At 44.4% G+C, this 23866-nt stretch overlaps 1 protein-coding gene across 37 annotated transcripts in view; it reads right to left on the bottom strand.

Moving 5' to 3' along the window:
* Positions 1–21146, bottom strand: part of RIMS1 (regulating synaptic membrane exocytosis 1) — a 490703-nt gene extending 469557 nt beyond the window's left edge. For 12 of the 37 annotated variants that reach the window (XM_074947951.1, XM_074947957.1, XM_074947959.1 and 9 more), the window contains exon 1: positions 20721–21139. In XM_074947951.1, the coding sequence (XP_074804052.1) occupies positions 20721–20884 (164 nt within the window). In that variant the 5' untranslated portion in view covers positions 20885–21139. Of the gene's footprint in view, positions 1–20720 lie in introns of all 37 variants that reach the window. The other 25 variants (XM_074947969.1, XM_074947975.1, XM_074947977.1 and 22 more) reach the window with 4 other exon arrangements.
* Between the last annotated feature and the right edge of the window lie 2720 nt (positions 21147–23866).

Genomic DNA, 23866 nt, shown 5'->3' with positions numbered 1-23866 from the left:
ACTTTTAAGATGTGCGTGTCTCGCCCAGGCAATGAACACACTTGGGGTGCCCATCACTGACCGGGATTTCTTCCCGGCAAGAAAGACAGCATTTAAACCCCAGAGATCCAGGCATGCCCCTGTCAGTACCATTCCACCAGGTGAAGGAGGTGAAAAATGGAATCTTACTGGTAACTAATAATAATTTTTCTTTTTAAGAAAATAAACAGTGGAGAGGAGGGTAGCTATAGCTAACTAACTCTACTGTATAACTATACTAACCCAAGTCTAAAAGGTAAATGTGAAGAAACTAAGGCAGTGCTGCTGAGGGCGCTGTCTCAGGGCAAGGGCAGTTGAGAAGGAACCGAGGGCACTTTGGCTGCACAGCACTAGCTGCCAGCGGTGGTGTGAGAGGAAGGGAGGGCACCTGCAGCCCGAACAGGCACTGCTATTAAAACTCTCTGATTGCAGATGCAGGGATGCACTTGAAGTGAAGCACCCATAGGGACACTAAGAATAGACAGTCCCTCACGTGTTTAGATTTGTTTGGAATATAGGAGAACAACAAGAGGTATGAATATTAAGATGACCAGTAGTGGAATATAGAATTTTTCATCTCTATCATAAGCTTGAATGAGGCCTATTTTCTGACAGAAGATAACTGTGGTAGACACTTGTTTATTAGGGATTGCATTGAGATCACCGGCTCATGTCACAACAGGCCATCATTGAGGCTCAGTGGTTTGATTGTAATTCTTAACAAGTGTGTATGTCACTAAACTACCATCATAATTAGTACTTGCAGGGACTCCCTTTGGCAATTTCAGCAGAGGTATTAAAATTAAAAAAGGGGGGGGGAGGAGGGCAGGAAATGAACTCCCTTTCACTTCTAGAGGCAATGCCTCCAGAATTGTGGAGAAGTTTGCACTAACTGTAGCTAGCACACTACTTGTGGCTAGAGAACTTTCGTGGCCAAGACTAGCACTTTTCAAGAGTTTTATGTGCAGTTAAAAGAAGAAAGGAAAAACAAATAGCATTTTCATTAGTGAAAATAACAACTGATATGATGAGGATTACCACTATGGCCATTTAAATAATAGGTCATGGTGTCACAGCAGCTATATTTATAGTAGAAAAAGCTCATATCTTCAGGCCATTAACTTTACCCAAAAAAATGGCAGTTTGGCCTGACATTTTTCATACATTTTTTCAGCCCAAAGGAGATTTCCTGACATGTGTCTTTAAAATTTCAGTCACACAAAACACTGCATGAATGGAAGTTTTGGTACTCACCTTTTCTATTTGTTCAGTCTGTTGCAGGTTCACATTGGTGCTGGAGCGTGAGCACTGAGTATAAACCTTAAGCTTTAGGTGGGCTTGTGCATACACCCAATTCACTTCTACTTTGCAAATAAGAACTGGGAAAACTTTTCCACACTTTTAGGGTCTATTGTAGGCTTTGTATGAACAATGAAAGAAAACAGAAGTAAGGAAACAGAGGTTAACAATGGATAAAGAATGAATTCACAAGTGGTCTTATAAATAATATGTAGCTGGTAGCTAAAGAAATAGTAATAAGAGTAATGTGAGAGGATAAGCTTGCAGCTGCGGCTTTGCTTACTAGCGCACTTTGTAGCTCATGGATATTTTATAATCTATACAAGGATTGGTTCACAAAATTAGTAAGCCAATCATAAAGCACTTAACACAATATAGACTGTAACGTGCACGTGTTAGTCTGTATGTATAAAATCTGATTTATAATTATGTATTTTTGAGTTATGGTGCACCCTAACTAATGCTCCCTCTAATTTTTAAATTTATGTGCAGAATGAATTTTGTTATGTGCACCAATATTGAAGTGGTGTGTGGCGGGGGTGGGGCCGAGGGGTTCAGCATATGTGAGGGGGCTCAGGCTGGGGCAGAGGATTGAAGAGTGGGGTCAGGGGCGAGGACTCTCGCTGGGGGTGCAGGCTCTGGAGTGGGCCAGGGATGAGAGGTTTGCGGTGCGGGAGGGTGCTCAGGGCTGGGGCAGAGGGTTGGGGTGTGGGGGTGAGGGCTCCGGTTGGGGGGTGCGGGCTCTGGAGTGGGGCCAGGGATGAGAAGTTTGGGGTGCAGGCTGCCCTGGGTATGGGGCCTGAGGACTCCCCCAACCAGCAGCAGCTCCGGGGGAGAGGCACTTCTTCCTGCCAGCAGGAGCTCCAGGGCCAGGGGAGAGGCCCACGACAGCCCTGCATGCCCCAACTTGCTCCCTTCCCCACCAGGCCCCTGTGGCTGCGCACCTGCACAGCTCTTTTTAGCCTGCTGTGTGGTCACACAGCTTAGAGCAGTGGTTCTCAACTGTGATCCACTGCTTGTTCAGGGAAAGCCCCTGGCGTGCCGGGCCGGTTTGTTTACTTGCCGCATCCACAGGTTCTGCCGATCGCGGCTTCCACTGGCCGCAGTTCGCTATGCCCGGCCAATGGGGGCTACGGGAAGGGCGGCCAGCACATCACTCGGCCCATGCCGCTTCCCACAGCCCTCATTGGCCTGGAGTGGCGAACCGTGGCCAGTGGGAGCCGCAATTGGCCGAACCTGCGGACACGGCAGGTAAACAAACCAGCTCGGCACGCCAGGGGCTTTCCCTAAACAAGTGGTGGACCACAGCTGAGAACCACTGGCTTAGAGGGAACTTAGACCCTAACCCACCCACCCACCCACACATGGGCTAATCACCTCAGGTGTAGCTTTATGAAATGCCAAAAACAAAACCTCAGTGACAAGTCCAGATTCAAACAAAGTTTTTGGAACTGAACAAAGTGTTCTCCCAGAACTGAATGAGGTGTTCTGAATAAGCCAAGTGGAATCTCAACATCTATACCATAATTCATAGCTTGACAAATATATCAGAGACCTAAACCTAATAGCAGGAGGCTGATATAAAAGATGGTACCACAAGTAACAGGATTTGTAGCACTGCCCTGATGGGAAACCCAACATGTTCCTCTCCTTCCTGCTGTCACTCTAGATCCCACAACTCCCTCATCTTCCTTGCCCCCCTCCCAACAGAAACACACCAGTACATTACTACTTGTCAAACCTGGAACTCTCTCCTCTTAGGATGTAGGACAGTACCACTCCTTTCCTTCTTTATTTCAGTTGTACACATTATCCTTTTTTATCTGTTTCGCCTTCTCCCAGTCTCCCTTTTGTCCACCCTGTGACTTTTTTAGTTTCCCGTCCCTCCTCCACACAGGATTATGCTGCTGCCCACAGAAAAAACAGCAGCATGACACTGACCTGATTCTTGTAAAGTTTGCTCTGCTACTCCTCTAAAGGAAGCAGTGAAACATTTAAGAATTGCATCAGTTTCACTGTATTTCTGCTGGAGCTATCCTAGACAAGGAACCTTTCCCATCGGGAAAAGATATTGGTTATCATTAAAAAGTCAACAGTCACCACATAGTAGTAAAATGAGATCTCAGTTATTTCCTAATCTATACAAAGGAATTACTTTGTCTCCTCACATCTTGCTTTAGATGCTGCATGACACTCATTAAAACAAAAGCATATCACTTGAATTGCCAAATGCTCATGTATATTTTAAAGCATACAAAATTGAAAATTCAGGACAAATATAGAGGCAGTAACAGGAAAAATATCCCTGTCCTTGTTAATTTAAAATTGCATATATTAAATAAGTATGCAGTTTATTTTACACTTGTAGGAGAAATTAGAACTTATTTTTTAAACTTTTCAATTACTTTATACACTACCTGCCACCTTCCAAATAATATTGAAAATGAGAATCTAGTTAGAAATTAAAATGGAGCAGTTTAGCCACAGAACGTGGGCATGCATCAGTGGACTAAAAATCTCTCTTCCTAGGTTTATAAATAAAGTGTTCAAGCACTCCACACCAGTACCAACATTTCTGGGCCCCTGTCAGAAATACACCCCAGGACTTTCATACCACTTTTGAGGAGAGGTGGAAATGGGGTGGGGAATAAAATAAATAAATGAAGTAAAATTTAAATGTCAGTGTTTAATCTGCCACTTGGTACCCGCATTTTGCTCTATTATCTACCTTCCTCTCTCACGCGACCTTTACTTGTCAACTTGACCAAGTTTCTCCCTTTTCTGCTGTCCTCCAACCTATCCAATTTCCCCATCCAATATACAGCAGCTACACCAACAACTCTGCTTTTACTAACAATCTGTTATTTCTGGGTTCTGAGCCTTGCCTAGCAAAAATAGTAGCACTGTTAAAGAGTTTAAAAGAGTCGTACTAAGGTCTAGTGAAACAGATAGACAAGATATAGGGAGGAAGAACTGTCTTGTAGTTAAAGAATTAGCTTATGATTAAAAATAGTCAGGGTTTAATACCTGTGTCTGCCACAAAATTCCTGTGTGACAATCTTTTGGGGTCTTAATCCTCAACTGTTAAAATGAAGCTAATGTTACGGAACTGACAAGTGTTCAAAAATCAAGAGACAAGACCACAAAAAAAGATTGGATTGGTTTAAAATTGTAAAACTTCATAAAATAACCTGGAGTTCTTTTTATTTGCCTTCTGGCTTTTGAACCCTTGGCATATTCTCTGGATGCCTTTCCAAGCTTTCCTCTGCAACCCTGAGGAGAAATTCTAACTCCACCCTAAGCTGTGTGGGGCAGCCCTTCCCTGCACAGCTCGTTACCCAACTGCTAGTCAGAAGCAGCTTGGAAGGAGGAGGAGGAGGGTGCTATTAGAACTCCCTAAACTACTGCAGCTGCTGCTCAGAGTAACTGGGAGTGGTGGCAGGGAAGCGGCTGAACACACTGAGGAGTTCAATTCCTTTTGTACTCAAATCAATCTGTGGTTCTGGATCCCATCACCTACCTAGCAGTGGCCTGCAGAGAGAAAAGGGAAAGCAGTATGGCCAACCCCAAGCATTCAAAAATCATGACTCAGCCCCCAAAATATCATGAGATTGGCTTAATTATCATGAAATTAAAATAAAAATCATTTTGTTTCCTACCGGACTTCTGTTTTTTTCACCTTTAAGGGGAACCTGCCTTTCCCCAATGTGCGAGATTGTTCAAAATTCAATCTCTGACTCATAAAAATGCAGGCTTCCCTATTTGCTTCTCATGGGAGATTCCACTTATGGTCTCCCAACTCCTGGGGTGCAGCGAGGTGACATTTGACCTGTCTCTAACCCCCTCCCTACCTAGATAGGCAGCTGCCCCACCCACGTTCTTCCTCCATGTTCTCCTACCGTTTCCAATCCCTCTATTACAACCTAACCCTTACATTCACTTGCCTCTTATTTTTTTCTTCTCCCCTCACAGTCTCCTACCCATCACATTCACCACTCTGCCACCCACATTTCCCTGTACTCGTCACTTTCCTGCACTACTCCCCAAAGTCTGCCTCCTGCATCCAACAATAACCTGCACTTCTTTGTAATTTCCTGACCCATTTCCTAACACATCCCTCTTCCCTGCTGCCACCACAGGTCCATTCCCTGCAACTCCATACTATCCCATCCCTTGCCTTGCCCTCACTTGGTGACTGAAGGAGCCACAGTCTTTCCTCAGGACCACCTGGCTTTAGCCCCATTGGAAAGAATGGAAGGTGGCAACCATCATTACTAAGGGAACCCTTACTCTCATCTCTAAAGGCTAAAGGAAAATAATGGTTACCTTGCTGAAGGCAACCAATGGCTTCAGTCTTTTTTTCTTTTTAAATAATGAGAGATTGAAAGCCATTCTGCATAAGGGTAAAATTTCACAAGACTGAATCAAAAAATTATGAACCTCGGTATCATTGCACTCACGATAAAGTCATAAAAGCTAACACTGCAAGTTTAATAATGTCTCAGCTTTGTGGTTGCCCAGTTCTGTGTCCATTCACCATCAAGATACTTCTCCTGGAGAGGCTGCCTCCTGGTACCCCAAGAACTGCTATAGCATCTCTAATAAGTCAGTGAGAAACAAGAGGGTTTCCCAAAGGAAGATACACAAAAGGAGACTGATCTCAATAATTTCAGGATGGGAGGGATTGTGGGGCGGAAAAAGAAAAACAAAAAGGCCAGTATTTTTAAACTTGGGAGAAACTAAATCTATACTCAGGTACCTCGCTAATGGTCCAAATTTCAGACATGCTGAGCACCTTCAGCTTCAAATGAGGTCAAATTTATAAATGAAAGTCAAATTTTATTTATTCCTATGAATAAAATCATTTGTTTTCCATCGCAGCTATATAGTGTGGTGAGTCATTTAGAAAGACTACTTAAGGATACTGTGCACAGGTCCATGAGCAGTTAGGATGCCAATCAGAAACCACTGTTTTGTCTTTTTCACCGTGCCATTTCTGCACATCTCATTCCCATGGATTTCATAAAGTACTTCTCCAATTTCTTAAACCATAAAACGGCCAAAGTGAAAATTAAACCAATCAAAAACTGAGTCCAATGACAAGACCACACAGAGACCCTAATTTGCATCTTAGTCATAATTTAGCAGTACATGTACTCTGTTTTTTGAGTCTTTGTTTGATTTTCACATATGACCCATTAGCAACAGAGTTTATGAGAGGAGGCAGCATTGGAAGACTCACTACAAATGCCTATTAGCTTACATTTTTACTGAAAGCTCAGTTTTTAAACAGAAAAAATACTAACAGAAGTACGGAATGTCTTTTTTCAGCCAACTCCATCTTTCTGGGATTTCATTTTGTAGGAACTCACAGTGATTACAACAACTGGAATGGGGTAAAAGAGGAAGAATAATTGCTTGTTCCTGAAATGTGAAAAACCAGGCTATAGGCTAAATATAATATGCCTGCGTCTAATGACCGATAAGCTGGACAATTGTAAGGTATATAAAATTGAGATCTGTAATGGGGTTTACAAACCCCATACTGAGCACAGGAAGAAAGGAAAGGAGAGTCTTCCCTGCTCACAGACAAGCAGGCTGATCACACCCTTGCACAGCTGGCAGAACTGCCAATCGTGGAGACATGCACCCACAGCTGTGACCAATAAAGAAAACAAGCCTATAAAAGAGGGGGAACAGAAAGGCCTGGGATAGTGGAGGGTAACAGCCCCATGCCAAGCTGCCTATGAGAAACAAAAGGAGACTGTAAGGAGTTTAAGGGCTGAAACTCCATTTAAGTGAAGGAGTTTAAGGGCTCATCTAATTGAAGGGGACTAGTTAGGGAGAAGTTGGGATCCCTAGAGAAACTGCACCAAGTGCAGCTGATAAGATCTTTAAAGCAAAACACACATTTCATAGGAAAATATTCACAGATTGCAGGTAACCTTTTACACCTGAGAAAATGACAGATGTATAAAACACGGTTGGTCACAGAAGGGTGCTGGCTGTCTCAGCCGGATACAGCAGCAGATGCAGACTTGAGGAGTGCTATATCATCATCAGTTGGGTTAATTTTCAACTCTGAGACTAAATCAGGAAGCATAACTGTATTACAAAATATCCTTTGAACATTCTTCCAAGATGATACAGTGTTAATACACTTCAGGTTTTAAAAATAATTTGTAAAGTTAATTTATAGTAGTCATGAAAGGGGCTAAATTGGCAGCTCCTGTGAGGGAGCAATGAGTACTCAGCACTGCACAAGAAGCACTCAACACCTCAAACAATAAAGCCTCTAGAGTCTGGACTCCTTGATTTAACAAGGATAATAAAGATAATAAGGTGATAAGTAACAGTCAGCATAGATTTGTGAAGAACAAATCATGTCAAACCAACTGAATAGCTTTGATAGGGTAACAAGTCTTGTGGATAGAGGGGGAAGCAGCAGATGTGGTATATCTTAAATTTAGTAAAGCTTCGAATACTGTCTCGCATGACCGTCTCATAAATAAACTAGGGAAATATAGCCTAGATGGAGCAACTATAAACTGAGTGCATAGAAGCTGGGAAAACAGTTCCCAGAGAGTAGTTTTCAGTGGTTCACAGTCAGGCTGGAAGGGCATAACGAGTGGGGTCATGCAGGGATCAGTTCTGTTCAATATCTTAATCAATGATTTAGATAATGGCACAGAGAGTAAACTTATAAAGTTTGTGGACAATACCAAGCTGGGAGGGGTTGCAAGTGCTCTGGAGAACAGGATTAAAATTCAAAATGATCTGGACAAACTAGAGAAATGGTCTGATGGAATTAAATTCAATAAGGACAAATATAAAGTACTCCACTTAGGAAGGAACAAATCAGTTGCACACATACAAAATGGGAAATGACTGCCTAGGAAGGAGTACTGCAGAAAGGGATTTGGGGGTCATAGTGGACCACAAGCTAAATATGAGACAACAGTGTAACAGTTGCAAAAAAAAAAAAAAAAAAAAAAACCACCACACACACACACATAATTCTGGGATGTATTAGCAGGAGTGTTGTAAGCAAGACACAAGAAGTAATTCTTCTGCTCTACTCTGTGCTGATTAGGCCTCAACTGGAGTAGTGTGTCCAGTTCTGGGCATCACATTTCATGAAAGATGTGGACAAATTAGAGAAAGTCCCAAGAAGAGCAACAAAAATTATTAAAGGTCTAGAAAACATGACCTATGGGGGAAGATTTTAAAAATTGGGTTTGTCTAGTCTGGAGAAGAGAAGACAGAGGGGACATGACAACAGTTTTCAAGTACATACAAGAGGGAGAAAAATTGTTCTCCTTAACTTTTGAGGCTAGGACAAGAAGCACTGGGCTTAAATTGCAGCAAGGGTGGGTTAGGTTGGACATTAGGAAAAACTTCCTAACTGTCAGGGTAGTACTGCAATAAATTGGCTGGGGAGGTTGTGGAATCTCTGTCATTGGAGATTTTTAAGAGCAGGTTAGACAAACACCTGCCAGGGATGGTCTAGATAAAATTTAGTTCTGCCATGAGTTCAGGGGACTGGACTCATGTCCTAATATTTAACCACAGAATAGACATTGTGGCAATTCCGGCTTTCCCTTACTCACAATTTGTCTCAACTCTATCCTGGAGGGGACAGATGGAAGGGGATAGTTTGGTTTTCTTGTTCATTTAGTCCTTGGCCTCTGACAAGGTGGGTCAACAAGGGTGGCAGATGCAAAAGTGCCATGTTTATTGATTGCTTGTTTGGTTTATTCATAAAATGGCAAATGTACATGGTCCCATCTACAATATTTAGCACTTGGTATTTTAACCTAATAATTTAACTAAAAACAAGAGACTGCTCAAATAAATTTACCTATCCAGCCCCAATACCCTTCAAGCAAAAGTCTATATGAGATGAGAACTTGCACCATGCCCTAAAGACCACTAAGCTTTGGCTCTGTAAGGAGAGTTCTGCTGGGCAAGTTCCAGAATCAAGGACCCTTCACTGAGACAGGTTGGTCACAAGTCCCGTTACCTATATTTGGAAATTAATACCTTATGTGTCTCTGCTGATCTCAATTCTTGTGGCAGTACATGGGAAGGAAGACAATATCAGATAACTAGGATGCAGGCTATGGGACTTTCAGACTGAAGTTGACATCATGAATAGCAAGCACATACAGCTGACAAAGAAAAGGCATAATGTATGTTTTGTGGCCACATATTGCTCTAGCTGAAGCTTCTGAGTTGTCTTCAAGTATAACCCCACATGGGGGATGCGGCAGTAATCTATCTGAAGATGACAGAAGTCATGGATCACTTGGACAAGACTGAGCTGAGAGAAATGTTGCCAACACCTAGCCAGATGCAGAAGGAAAAAGGTGTTCTTAATCAACAAAGTTACTTGAAATTCCAGAAGCAGTTTATCCAAAAAGCACCCCCAAATCACAAACCACTTGAATAAAAGTTGGACAAAATCCCACAATAATGAATGTCATTGTCTTTAATATTCTCCTCGAGATCCTTCCTCCACCCGATTAGCATTATTACATCTAACCCAGATTAAGCCTCAGACTGTTTACACTCATCTAGTTCTCAATCAACATTAAATCCTGGGAAATCAAACTCAACACCTGGGTTTGATAAAAGAGACAGCTGTGTGTTATCTACACTTGATTGACACTCTGCCCAAAACCTCTCTCTCTCTCAGTAGTCTCATATATGGACAGAACAGGAAGAGTGTGGTTTTATGATGTGCTTGTGTCCAGCAGGAACTGGACTGAAATTATTGCTATATTTCACATAACCCATGGAAAACTCTTCACATAGTAACAAGTTTGGAGCATTAATGATGACTGCAGGAAAAAATCAGGAGGTAGAGGTGGTTGGATCTGTAGTTCATTACTCTTTCCCTGAGCCACCATGCCATTTACATTCATGTTGATTCTTATTTTAATTAAGTTTTCTAATAATTTTTGAAGCGTTTATAAATATTTCTTTTGAAATGCATGATGCTCTGCTTTGAACTTAAACTTGTGTATATTCAAAATTAGCAAAATAAGTTGTAAAGAGATTATATGTCAAGGTTTGTTTTTTTGTAAATTTAAAGCTGCAATCAATATTGAATCATAAAAACACAAGTTATAAAAACCATAGTATGTTACCAAAGGCCTACATTCTTAAAATCGATTTTACATAAAAAAATCAATATTTAATTTTGTCTTGAAACACAGGAAAAATATATAGTGCCTTTAGTTCCAAAGGGATTTTCAAATTTTTACAGATCCAATAAAAAAAAAATCATTTTGTGCATCTTCGAAAACTGCCCATTTGGAGCGGAATGCAGTACTTGCTTAACACCACAATGAAACACTAGTATATAGATTCACAGAGGAAGTAAAAAAAAAATAGCATATGCAATTAAAACTTCAGAAAAAGATTGGCACACAGAACATATTTAATTAAACTGGATTTAATCAGAGCTTAGCTCTGCTCTTGCAAAATGCTATGAGATCTTTAATAAAGTGCAAGTGACTAGGCTTTGGTTTCATTTCTTACAAAGCTGAGGCATAGGTTTGCCAACTTTGAGTGCAGAAAACTGAACACCCTTGTCCCACCCCCTGCCCTGCCCCTTCTATGAGGCCCTGCCCCTGCTCATTCCATTCCTCTTTCCTCTGTCATTTGCTCTCCCCCACCCTCGCTCACTTGCTCATTTTCATCATGCTAGGCAGGGGGCTTGGGGTGCAGGAGGGGGGTGAGGCCTCCAGCTGGGGATGCGGGCTCTGGAGTGGGGCCAGGGATGAGAGGTTTCGGGTGCAAAAGGGGGCTCAGGGCTAGGGCAGGGGGGCTGAGGGCTCCAGCTGGGGGTGTGGGCTCTGGGGTATGGCTGGGGGATGAGGGGTTTGGAGTGCATTAGTGGGCTCCATGCTGGGGGGGTAGGGCCAAGGGGTTTGGAGTGTGGGAGGCGGATCTGTGCTGAGACAGAGGGTTGGGGGGCGGGAGAGGTTAAGGGTTCCAGCTGGGGGTGCGGGCGGGGGCTCTGGGCTGAGGCAGGTGGCTAGGTTCAGGGAGGGAGGAGGGCTCTGGGTGTGGGCTCTGAGGTGGGGCCAGAGATGAGGAGTTTCGCATGCAGGAGGGGGCTCAGGGCTGGGACAGGGGGTTGGGGCATGGGGGGTGAGGGCTCCAGCTGGAGGTGCGGGCTCTGGGGTGGGGGTGGGGCTGGGGCCGGGGCCGAGGTGTTCGGAGTGCGGGAGCGGATGTGGGATCTGGAAAGGAGTTTGGGTGCGGGAAGGGGCTCAGGCTCCTGGGCGGCGCTTATCTTCGGCGGCTCCCGTAAGTGGCCAGCATGTTCCTGCGACTCCTAGGTGCAGAGGCAGCCAGGGGCCTCCGCACGCTGCCTTCACCTGCAGGCACTGCCTACACAGCTCCCTTGGCTGAGGTTCCTAGCCAATGGGAGCTGCGGAGTCAGTGGTCAGGGCCGGGGCAGCGTGCAGGGCCTCCCTTGCCATCCCTGTGCTTAGAGGCTTCCGGGAACCGTGTGGAGCCAGGGCAGGCAGGGAGCCTGCCTTAGTCCTACTGCGCCACTGAGTGGACTTCTAAAGGCCCAGTCAGCAGTGCTGACCAGAGCCGCCAGAGTCCCTTTTCAACCGGGCATTCCGGTCAAAAACCGGACGCCTGGCAACCCCACATTGGTTCAGGAATAACTCAGAGGGACGCATGTTTCCTACTGCAACATTCAGAATTTACTGTGGAAGTCTCCCATCTAAACAGTGATTAGACACATTTAAGCCCGGACCCTGTAAATAGATGTGCACCCAGCCACACCTGAGCCTGGACAGAGATCCACTAAGGTCAGACAGTGTAGCCATGTCTGTTTGCAGGATCAAGACATTAACTTGTAAGATCTGGCAAAATTTGAATCTGAAATGATATGGCTGTGGACTATATTGCCTGGCTATACTGGAAGGAGGACAGGAGACACTGGATGTGGTTTAATCAGGCTGAAAACTTTATTAACAACTGTCTGGAAGAACCCGGCAGATAAAAGTGTACAGTGCATGCAACTCCATGATCATTTCAATATCTACCTGGGGGCCTTCTGTCAGCCTTACCTCCTTTTCCATCCTGGTCCCCAGCCAACCTGCTGCTGGAACCTTACTACCCTCCCTTCAAATAAATGTTAAGTTGGGCTATAAAAAGGGGGTTGGCTCTCTGCTGTGCCAGTCATAGGAGCCCCCACTCCCCACCCCTTTTCCACTCCATTAATAAACACCTCCTTTAAATCCTTTACTAAATCATTTATCTGATCACTGTATCCTTTCCCTATGGAGCATCTGCACTGGACATCCGCCCCACACTTACAAAATGAGTTGCAACATTATAGCCTCACTCCCATTCTGTGCTGGACCCAAATGAGCCCTTCCACCTGAACCCACTGTGGGGAAGGCGAAAAAACTCCCACTCTGCCTTGGCCAATTTGGTGGTGAAGGAAAAATTCCTTCCCAGCCCCACAAGAATTTAAAGGCCAGCACAGTGCCCCCAGCGGATCCTGACCAAACCTGGTATTTCACCACTTTCAAGGGTGGCAGCTGTTCAACTTGGGCCAAGTGAAAGAGGGCTTCTCCTGTCTGGCTTGCACCTATATACTCTCCCCTCTCCTCTGGTCACTTGGCAGGGGGAGGGATGAGTCAGAGTCCCCATGTTTATCCGTTCCGCATCTGCAGCAACATACGTGCCTCTGCGCCCCTAAAGAGGTATGCTAAAAAGGTATGCCCCTTCCCCCAGCAAGCCAATTTCCCCCATCCCCACTTAAAGTGCAGTGCAGTCATTATTGATGACCTCCAGCTGCTGATCAACTTTGAACAGTACACTGTACATATTTTAAGTTACACTAAAGCAATAGACTATTAAAATTAAAGCCTATGTAATGACTTGTACATATTTCCATATGGAATGTTCATACAAAAACCCTTTCCAATTCTTAAATGCATACATATTGTACTTATCCTTTACGAGTGAGATTCTATACTATGCTTCTAAGAGGTGCCCAGGTGATGGGAATGCTAAGGTGGCTTTAAGCTACTTTATTCCCTCTTTATCCGGAGCTGCTCTATGGGCTGGAGAGGACCGCAGCATAATTTAGACAGCCCTGGGATGTGTCTATCTAAGTTACTGCAATCGCTAGGTTTGCCCTAGGGGCCACAGTGCCACCCACAATATCCACAGCATGGTATGCTGCAGCCCTGCTCCTGACATGCCCCTCCCAGTCCTAGCATACCTCCTACTTCAAGGAGTGTGAAGGGATCCTCAAAGCACAGCCTTACTCCTCTCTACTGTAGTGCTTGTGCTAGTGGGAATCCTCACCTGGAGGGACCAGCGGATTTTACGGTCTGCTTTTACCCAGCATAGCGGGGCCAGAGCAGGGGTGAGGATTTCCCCTCATTATTTTAGCCAATTAATTGTCTGTACTAATATGATAAGCAGAGAGTTTGTCCTTTGTACACTGACATACCATCAAGCTTTTAAACCTATCCCAATCAATCGCAGAAACAGGCACAGCAGCATGTAAGTAGAGTCCTACATGGATACAAAATTTGCATCCACATCCGATCCACAAATATGGTGCATGGATATCCACAGATTTGCAGGGCAAATAAACAAGCTCTATGACTCTATTTTTATCCCTAAATGACTAAATGCTTTACATATGATATACATAAAACCAGTGGTTCTTAACCAGATGTACACGTACCCCTGGAGTTATGCAGACGTCTGCCAGGGGGATACATCAACTCATCTAGATATTTGCCTACTTTTACAACAGGCTACATAAAAAGCACTAGCAACGTCAGTACCAACTAAAATTCCATACAGACAATGACTTGTTTATACTGCTCTATATACTATACACTGAAATGTAATATTTTGATTGATTTATTTTATCACTATATGGTAAGAATGAGAAAGGAAGCAATTTTTCAGAAAGTGTGTGCTGTGACACTTTTGTATTTTTAGGTCTGATTGTGTAAGCAAGTAGTTTTTAAGTGAGGTGAAACTTGTGGGTACGCAAAACAAATCAGACTCCTGAAAGGGGTACAATAGTCTGGAAAGGTTGAGAGCCACTGCTTTATACCACCAAAACTAGCAGTACCTACCATGTCATGGATAGAAATGTGACAGAATATGTTCAAAAATCTGTAAACCCCAGTTGCATAAAACACACATACGTTTGAAACAAACAAACTGGCTCATTATCACATTTCAAATATTCTAATTATTAAAGGGTTTATCCTACAAAATATTTCTCATGTGAGTATTTCTTACCAAAGTCATATTTTAACTCCTTAAGCTATTAGCATGGCTGGATTTTGTTTCCTTTTGTGAGCAATGTAATGACAAATTGGACACAATGAAGTTCGTAAAAATAACTCTAGATTTAAGGCATTTAAAATGCATGATTGACTTGTCATACAAAAGCACTTATTCTACCCAGAAATTGGTGTTCATCACCCAAGCATTAAATACAGAGAAAATTATTCTTAAATTCTGAAGAATCACTGCCCTAATGGCTCCAATCTGCCTTCAGAACCACACAGTAGATCTCCAAAATCTGAAAGAGTTCAGGTATAGATGGACCGTCAACAGCTTTAACACTGGCCTATTGATGTGCTCAGTTCACCCATGCACCAGTGTGGGGGGATAGGTCCAGCCCCACTGGTAGGGTTGCAACGGAAGGGTGTGCTCCAGGGGTGGCACCATGCCGTGGTTCCTTTCTGGTCTAAGTGCCCCCCAAATTTAACCATTTATGCATTTATTATGATGGCATCTGAAACAGACATATCTGGGCTCAATACAGAGGTGACAGTCATGCAATCCTCTCAGTCTGCAGCAGACCTAACACTGATTACACTGAATTGTTCACAAAGAGTGAGAGTATATGGTCCTGTGATTGCAAATGACAAGACACAGCTGATATGATGGGGAATAATTCAGGCAGTGTGCTAATATGGATGTTCAGCATCCAATAGAGCGCTATCTGGAAAGAGTTGTTCTGCACATCCTTGCCCCTTCATGTCTTCAAAGTGGTGAGGGTACAAATGGCTTTGTAGGTCATGACTGAAAAATCACAACGAGCTTTGCTCATCTCTGTAGTGCTAGAAAATATATTTGGATCATGGCTTTCCTGTTCAAAACTCTCTCTGTGGACATCAGACTCTCAAATGCAATCACATTTTGAGGGTTTATTTAAATTATATATACAGATAATTAAAACATAGTCCCAGATCAACAAGTATCAGCACAAACATGAATGCACTTCAGATAATGCAATCCATTCTCTATAATCTGTTCTGACTAGTGAAGAAATGGCTAAGAACCCAATTCAATGCCTACATTCCACAACTAGGCATGCTCTAAGGAAAAATATTCCCCAAATACACACTGGATAATGTAAGGATTAAACATTGGCCCCAACTGGCAGAAGCACAGATCTGAAAAGCTATCCATGCATCCCCAGATCTTGCATTTGGCTCTCATTGAAGAATGTTGTGTAAAATTCCCTAGTCCTGATCATGTGCAAATTTCTGCCAGTAAGTTATGCACAAGTATGTCCAAAAAGAGCAGAATCAAGCCTTTTTGATCTTTGTATCTAATTGGATGGGATCCTATGAAATGTTTTCCACAGTACAGCCATTGCAGACTAAAGTTACCCGGCAGATACAAGTGTTTTAGAGTCGTTTTTCCAAAAAATAGCATAGGTCAGATTTTCAAAAGCATTCATTGTTGGCTGAAATCTGCTCCTGTTAAACTCAATGGTAAAACGCCAGCTGAATGCTTTAGAAAATCTGCCCTATTTTCCCAGTCCCCCAAATTATACTATATTCTTTATAGTATAAATAGACCAATGCCCTGAAGAACGTTGAGCCTAATCTTATGATTATTTATACTAATGAAAATCCAGAGCAGTTCTTTTGCTTCTGTGAAGTTACTCGGGTCTGACCAGTGTACAGGAGTGCAGAATTTGGCCCTTACAATATAATTCTAGATGTGAGCCAGTGAATAGCGATAGCAGACAGTACAGAAGGGATGAGGTATGGAGGAATGAGGTCTACAGCAATATAATCATGTGGTTACTCAGTTCAGATATTTGCTTATATAAGTGATTCAAACTGAAACCAAATATTGGGCCAAATTCTTTCATGGTGCAAATAAGCAAAATTGCATTGTAGTCAAGTGATCTGTGCCCATTTCCATTAGCAGATAATTTGGTCTATTGTTCTCACAATATAAGGTACACTCCTATTCAAAAAATTTTAACAACCTTTCTTTTTCTTAAGTATTAAATGAAAGTGCTAAAAAACGCTCTGCAACTAGTTAACTAACTAGTCACCTGATGGAGGTACCAATACAGTATGTTTGACCATTTTATTCCAGTGTCAAAGGAAGCAAAAAAGAGAGTCTAGGTACATCCTAAAAAATAAAAGGGCATGATAAGATTCAGAATGAAAAATTTAACTATTTTTTAAACTCTTGGAACACTGGCATTTTCCAGATTGCCAACCAATGGAACATTAGGAGGAAAGCATATTAAAAAGATAGTCTCTTCTGTAGAATGTTTATCAAAATCTGGATTTGTAACAGCCCTTTGCTCTGGGGAGTTTTATATAAGGACCCTACACTTCTCCTCCTCCTTTTCCCCATCCCTCCTGCCAGCCATCAACAACACCTATTAACTTATAGATTCATAGATTTTTTTTTAAGGCCAGAAAGGATTATTGTGGTCATCTAGTCAGACTTTCTGAATAATATAACTACAGTGGGAGTTATTTTTATCCTGTGTAAAAGCATGTGTGAAGGGGGGTACGGCGATATAGCTTTCAAAATTTCAGATCTCCAACACAGATTGGAGCCAACAGTGGAATCTGGATCCAATTTTGTATTCTAGACTTTACAAAATTCCAGTGTGTTTAGCTCTGCATCCCATTTCTCATAAAGCTTGCATGTGTACTACATACAATAAAACTATATTTAAAATATTATTTAGGTTGCAAAGTCAAGCACTTAAAAATTAGGAAATGCCAGATTTACGTTTGCCTCTGCAACCTTAATTCTGCCCCCTTGTGCATCCATCTTCCATCCTGAGATATTGGGCAGTAAACCTGTCACTGGTCTAGGAATGAATATTGTCCATTTGGCATCTCAGACCAGCATTACTTTGAGAGGAAGTTCCACATTTGGGATGTGGGTGCCGTGGAAGGAAACATTTCCTTATCAGATTGTTTTAAAAAGAAAACTGATAGCTGTTTGAATCTGCTCAGACATTTGCAATGTTAAAACCAATTCTGCTGGAGACAAATTAACAGGTAGAAGGCAGGTAACATGGTCTAAGATTCACAATGTATAATATGGCTGTGGAATATTACATGGACAGCACCATAATATATGTATATCACATACACCCTTTCTGCAAAATTAGGGCAGGAGATGCTTGTTCAGATTGTTATACTATCTATAAGGAAGAGCATGTATAATTCTTGCCTGAGGGGAAAAAAAAAAGTGTAGTGCTGGCCATATAGAAAAAAGGACAATGATTCTAGAAGATATAATGGTTCTGTGCAACATATAAAATCATAACTAGATGGAAACTACTGACTCTGACCTAATTCCCATGATATAACTATATACCAAGGGTGGTCAACCTGTGGCTCCATGTATAGGGACTGCGTCCGGAGCTGGAGCTACAGGCACCAACTTTCCAATGTGCCGGGGGGTGCTCACTGCTCAACCCCTCGCTCTGCCACAGGCCCTGCCCCCACTCCACCCCTTCCCAACCCCTCCCCTGAGCCTGCCATGCCCTTGCTCCTCCCCCTCACCCCCAGAGCCTCCTGTACACCACAAAACAGCTGATCGAAAGGAACTGGGAGCAGGGGGGTGGAGATGATGGGTGGGGGTTGCTGACGTATTACAGTGGCTCTTTGGAAATGTACATTGGTAAATTCTGGCTCCTTCTCAGGCTCAGGTTGGCCACCCCGGCTATTTAGCAAAGTTTATAAGCTTTCCCCTTCATTCCATAACTATGGGCTGAATTTCCAGCTATTTTTCTTAGCCTGATGCAAAGCGTTTCCTATTCTTCAGATGCCTTTGAATAAGAATTGTTATGTGGACCAAATTACAAGAAATTCTTTTTGGCATCACAAACCCTTTGAATACATGTCTAAAGCAATGTAGAAAGATCCAATTTTCAAGCAGAATCCACAAAGGGCAATTTTTGACCTGTGCTAAAAAACTAACTTTGAACAGTGCCCCAAGTCTTTTAGCAAAAGCTTTGAAGATTCCAGCACCCTTGTGGAAAACATTTTAAACAATTTTCCAGGCTTCACCGATGCTAATATGAAAGAAGCAAAGAAATGCCTTACCCCACATTAACAATTATAGTACTGACAAATTAGTGCCACTCCTGACAAAAGTTTTCTCTTTCAGTGAACATGGGACTTATAATGCTATTTCCCACAGAATAAAGGCTAAATATTTGTATGGAAGTAGCAATGGGCGGAGGGGCAAAGGACAGAGAATGAGGGAAGTAGAGATGTAGTGCATAGCATTTGGCCAGCAGTTCCTTTCAATTCTCTAATGATGTACAAAGACTGAAAGTGATCCTAAATGCTTTATCCCCACATTGGCTAGTATAGTGCAGTTTCACAATCCTGCTTTTCTTCCAACCCTAATAAAGTCTTGATCACACCCCAAGTATTACAACCACAGTAGCAGCGAACTGAACTCTTCATCCCAAACTCCGCTCTCCGTGCCACACCCCCATCCCTAGTCCTGGTCCCAGGCAATAAGCATCATTAGCTAGTGGGCCTCAGTGCACATTTCTGCAGTTACCAGCAGCAGCCACTGCAGAAATGCAAATCCAAGCACTGATCTGAAAGGACAGAGACGACAGCACAATCAGACACTGCCCTCAGCTTCAAATCACTTGCAATACATGGCACAGAAGTTAAGAGACTGCAGGGATTCACTATTTCCATCCATTATAGATTATACTGTTGGCTACAGGGAAAAGTATAAAAACTGAAACCCACACCTTAAAACTGGTTATTTCTGATGCAGCCAAAAGAAAACACCACACACAGTATGTCACACCTTTTGTCCAAGCCACCAGCCCTACCCTCCAAACGCACACAAGAAAATAGTATACAGTGAGGCAAGGACACACCTTACAGAACACAAAGCATCTGGATCACATTAAGAGCTTTGCATGTAGTCAGTTACCTATTCTGCCATTTCCATCCAAAAGTGAATAGGCCTGGAGGGTGGTTACAGGAAAAGAAAATTTGATTCTCCTCCTCAGGCCACAGTCTCAATCTGTTTAGTCTCATCACTCACAGGAGGCAATTTAGTAACATTACATTTGAAGCCTGCTGCTAATGGAGAAGGATAGAAAGTGAGGTCACATAGGTGTTGTTTTGCAAGGAAGAATGGGGGGAAAGAGATAAAAGGTTCAAGAGAGAGACTGGTTTCCAAATATGGCATCCATCAATGCCCTGAGCCCCCAACATCTTTCCCTATGTAATCAACAGTGTAATAAATCTACCAGTTGTCTCTCTAGCCCACCAACACAAGCATACACCTTGCCCTCTGGAAGGAACAGTGTAGCTAATTATAAACACTGTGCTTTCCCACATCAAAACGCCCCTCCACAGCAAGATGCCTCCCATCCTTGCCCACAGTTCAGCAACCACCAGGCAGATAGGAAGATAGCCCAGCTGGAGAAACTGGAGAAACTGCAGGGGGTGGAAGTAGCAGAGGAAGAGGCAGGTTGCTGCCTAATCCCCAAGTGGCAGGACGGGGTTTACACTGAGCCAGGTGGGGGCAGCCTGGTGTTTTTTGAAGGCTCCGTCCTAGGGAAACCCCACCCATTACCCCTCCCGTAACGGGCGGGGTTTTAAGGCCCCCAGAGGAATCCCTTCCCAAAATGTGGTGGGTTTTCCAATGGCAAGGTCTCCCCTCTTCTAACACACCCCAGCGGAGGGGGGTTCCCCTCTTCTTCCCCTGCGTGGAGGGGGGGGGAGCGAGGCCCCCCGCCTCTCCTGGGTGTGGGTCTCCTCAGGTAGGCGTCTCCCGCAGCGAAGGGAGGCGGTTCCCAAGGGTGGGAGAGAGCAGCCGGGGGAGAGAAGGAAGTTCAGGGCCGTGAGGGGAGGCGGGTGGGGGTTCTGCAGGGCAAGACCCGCGGCCAGTCTCCGGCAAGGACCCCGCGGGGCTCGGTCAGTGTGGCCGAGTCCAGCCCCGCACCGTTCCCGGAGGCGCCGCAGCCCAGTCGCGCCGCTGCCTTGTCCGCTCTCACCGCCGGGACCGACCCCCGCCCCCGGCCCAGAATGAATGAATGAATGAATGAATGACGGGCGGCTGCTTACTTGAGCATGGCCTCTTCCTTCTCTTCCTCTTCTTTCTGCCGGTCCATCACTGCCATAATGATGTTCCGCTCCTCCTCGGTCAGGTGGCTCAGGTCGGGCAGCTCCTGCATCGGGGGAGGCACCGTGGGTGGGCGAGGGCCGCGGGGCCCCACCGAAGAAGACATTTTTATTTCTGCCTTTTCCCTTACACCTTCTACCTTGGCAAGGCAAAGCCAGTCACGCCTCTCCGCCTCCTCCCTTCACAGCGCAGTCCGCGGCTCCTCGGCAGCGGCAGCAGAGGAGGCGGAGACCCAGCCTTTCATGGTTGCTTGCATCCACCCCAGCCCGGCGGCTGCTGCTCCCTTTGTTTGCCCAGCTCTAGGAAGGTTTGGGGCTGCCCTCCTGCCTCTTGCAGCCCATCCTCCCAGGGTGGGAGGGGAGGGAGAGGGCTCGGGATTACAGCTAGTAGGCTGTGTGCAGCGGCAGGCTGGATGCACAGGGCTGGAGGAGAAGGGCGGATGCTGCTGCTGCTAGCTTTGAGGAGGGAGGAGGGAGTTGGGTGTCAGTTAGGCGGAGTCCAAGCCACTCCGCTCCTGGAAGATGCTCCTGCTGTCTCACACTGAGCACCACCAGCTGTGGAGTCCATGGACCTGAGCCACCCACACCCCTGGCGTCCCCTGACTTGTCCTGGGGCCACACGTTTGCCAGAGTCGCTACTGGGATGATATTTTCCCCTCTCATCTTTCTCAGCTCTCTCTTCCTCGGTTAAGGGCCATGCACCTTGCCAGTCTCCTCAGCTGGTGCCCTGCCCCTTGCCTACCTGCACTTTATCCCTCTGCCTAAGCTTTCTCACTGCAAACCAATGCCACAGGCTTTCACCTGGCTCCCCCACTACAGGTCAGCACCATGGCCTGGAGTTCCCCAGCCTTGGGCTGGTGCCAGGCCCTCTCCATCACTTTGTTGGACACACTCTCCAGTCTCCGCTGACCACAGACTGGCCCAGCACATATGCTGACCATACTCCAATGACTTAGGCTAAGGCTGCAGGTACTCCATCTGGAACCCTGCTTTGACCCAGTCCTGTATTTACTATGCCAGTATTTTCTTGGCTTCTCTGCTTTCAACAGAACTCAGATAATTTCCTTGGGCTGCTACATTGCAGCCTGGTACTACATGAACTCTAACCCTTCTTCCCCTCACTCAATGTAGGTTTTATGCTCGCGCTGGGCTCCCCACCTTGAGCCAGAGCAGACCATACTCAACGCTTCCCCCATTTCCCCTTACTTCAGACTAGCCCTTACATTCTTCTTATTCTCTCCTACTTGGGCCTTCCAAAACCAACCCTGAAATATGTGATAGTTCAAACTCTTCATAAACAAACCAAATAGTTTCTTGACATGAAGGGCCTCCCTACAACTGTCCAAATTCTAAAGGGTCATGAAGGGCAACTGCTCCTCCTCCCTGAGATATTACTGCAGGGATCAGTTCTGTCACATCAGTGTAAAAGCAAAAAGGGAGATGTTGATTAGGGAACCAAATCTGTACAGATGCACCCAACTCAGTGTCCTTCTCATCCAGCACACAGCCTGCTGTCTCCCAGAAATCCCAGTACATAAAAGAAGTTGGAACATGAATGAAGGACAGAACACTCAGGACAGCTGGTAAATATCATAACTTCCCCCTTAGTTGAAGGCATAGGCCCACCAATGAGCTGGGTAATATCTAAGCTCAGGGTCCTGCTAGATTCATTATCACTCCTGGTCTCCCAAATAGTAACAGTCACCAAAAAAACCTTCTTCCATATTTGACTAGCAAGAAAACATCATCCTTTCTTCTCAAAGGCTGACCCTCAGTAATCCATTCACTCATCACCTCCAGACTGGAGTACAGCAACAAACTCTATGTGGGACTGACTACAAAGGCCAGAAGGAAGCTGCTGCTGTTCCACCATGCAGAAACTCACCATCTGGCCAGGCCAGGCCAAAGAGAGAGTATAACAGTCCTCTGCAATCTCTAAGCCTTCAATAAGCTTGGCCCAAGAATAGCTTCTCCCTCTGTGCCATGTTGCTTAAGCTATTCTTCAGGAGACCAGCATCTCTGACAGAAACCAAAGTTAGACTGTAAGAAACCAGACACAGGAACTTGTCAGTAGACAGTCCAGAGCTATGGAATGCTCATATACCATAGTGATGAGTGCAAGCAGGAATAAATTTAAAAATAGACGTCCAGTGGGCAAATGAATGGGGAGGGCAGTAGTGGTAGGACTAAATGTAGAGTAGCTCGGGGGGGGGGGGGGGAGGAGGGAGGAGTATGCAGAGGAAAAGGAATGTGCCCAGGGCATCTTTATGCTCTGGCAATCCTTGGTGGGGGTCATGGCCCCTTAGAGCTATAGGCAGCTGGATACCATGTACAGAGTAGCCTGTATATCAGGAACCAGCCATCTCCAGAAGCAGGCAGCAACATAGGTGAGCTAAACTAAACACAACTTTGCCAACCCCGCTGCTAGATTGAAGCACAGAATTTGACTTACTTTCTTCACTCACACGTAAAAGGAATTCATCAGGTCCCTCCTGCTGAAGTGACTGCCCACAAGTATAGAAACAGAATGGCACAAGTAGGCCTGTCAATACCTCTGAATAACACATCAGATGCAATCATAACCCACCTTATCTTACCAGATTTTTTTGTGTGTACAGGAGAACAAACAGAGACTGGCAAGCCGAGAGGACTTATGGTTGAATTTTGTGTATTGTTCAAACAAATACACCAGTAACATCAATTCTTATGTATCATCATGTACCATAAAAAATTGGTATTTAAATTTAAATAAAAAGAAATTGAGTCAGACGTTGATTGTATTTATTATTAAAAACATATTCAACTTATTCTGTCTTCCTTCCTTTTGATTTTCTCTTTCCTTTTTGTGTTCATTCATTCTTTTTTCTCTTGGAAATCTAATGTACCTCTCCAGCGCATCATCAAAGATTTACAACCTATCCTGAAAAATGATCCCTCACTTTCACAGATCTTGGGAGACAGACCAGTCCTCGCTTACAGACAGCCCCCCACACTGAAGCAAATACTCTTCAGCAACCACACAAACACTAACCTAGGAACCTATCCTTGCAACAAAGCCTGATGCCAACTCTGTCCACATATTTATTCAA

This window comes from Natator depressus, chromosome 3 (assembly GCF_965152275.1).
Source record: "Natator depressus isolate rNatDep1 chromosome 3, rNatDep2.hap1, whole genome shotgun sequence".
NCBI lineage: Eukaryota > Metazoa > Chordata > Testudines > Cheloniidae > Natator > Natator depressus.
The sequence above is the reverse complement of the archived record's forward strand: the minus strand, read 5'-3'. Positions and strand labels throughout refer to the sequence as shown.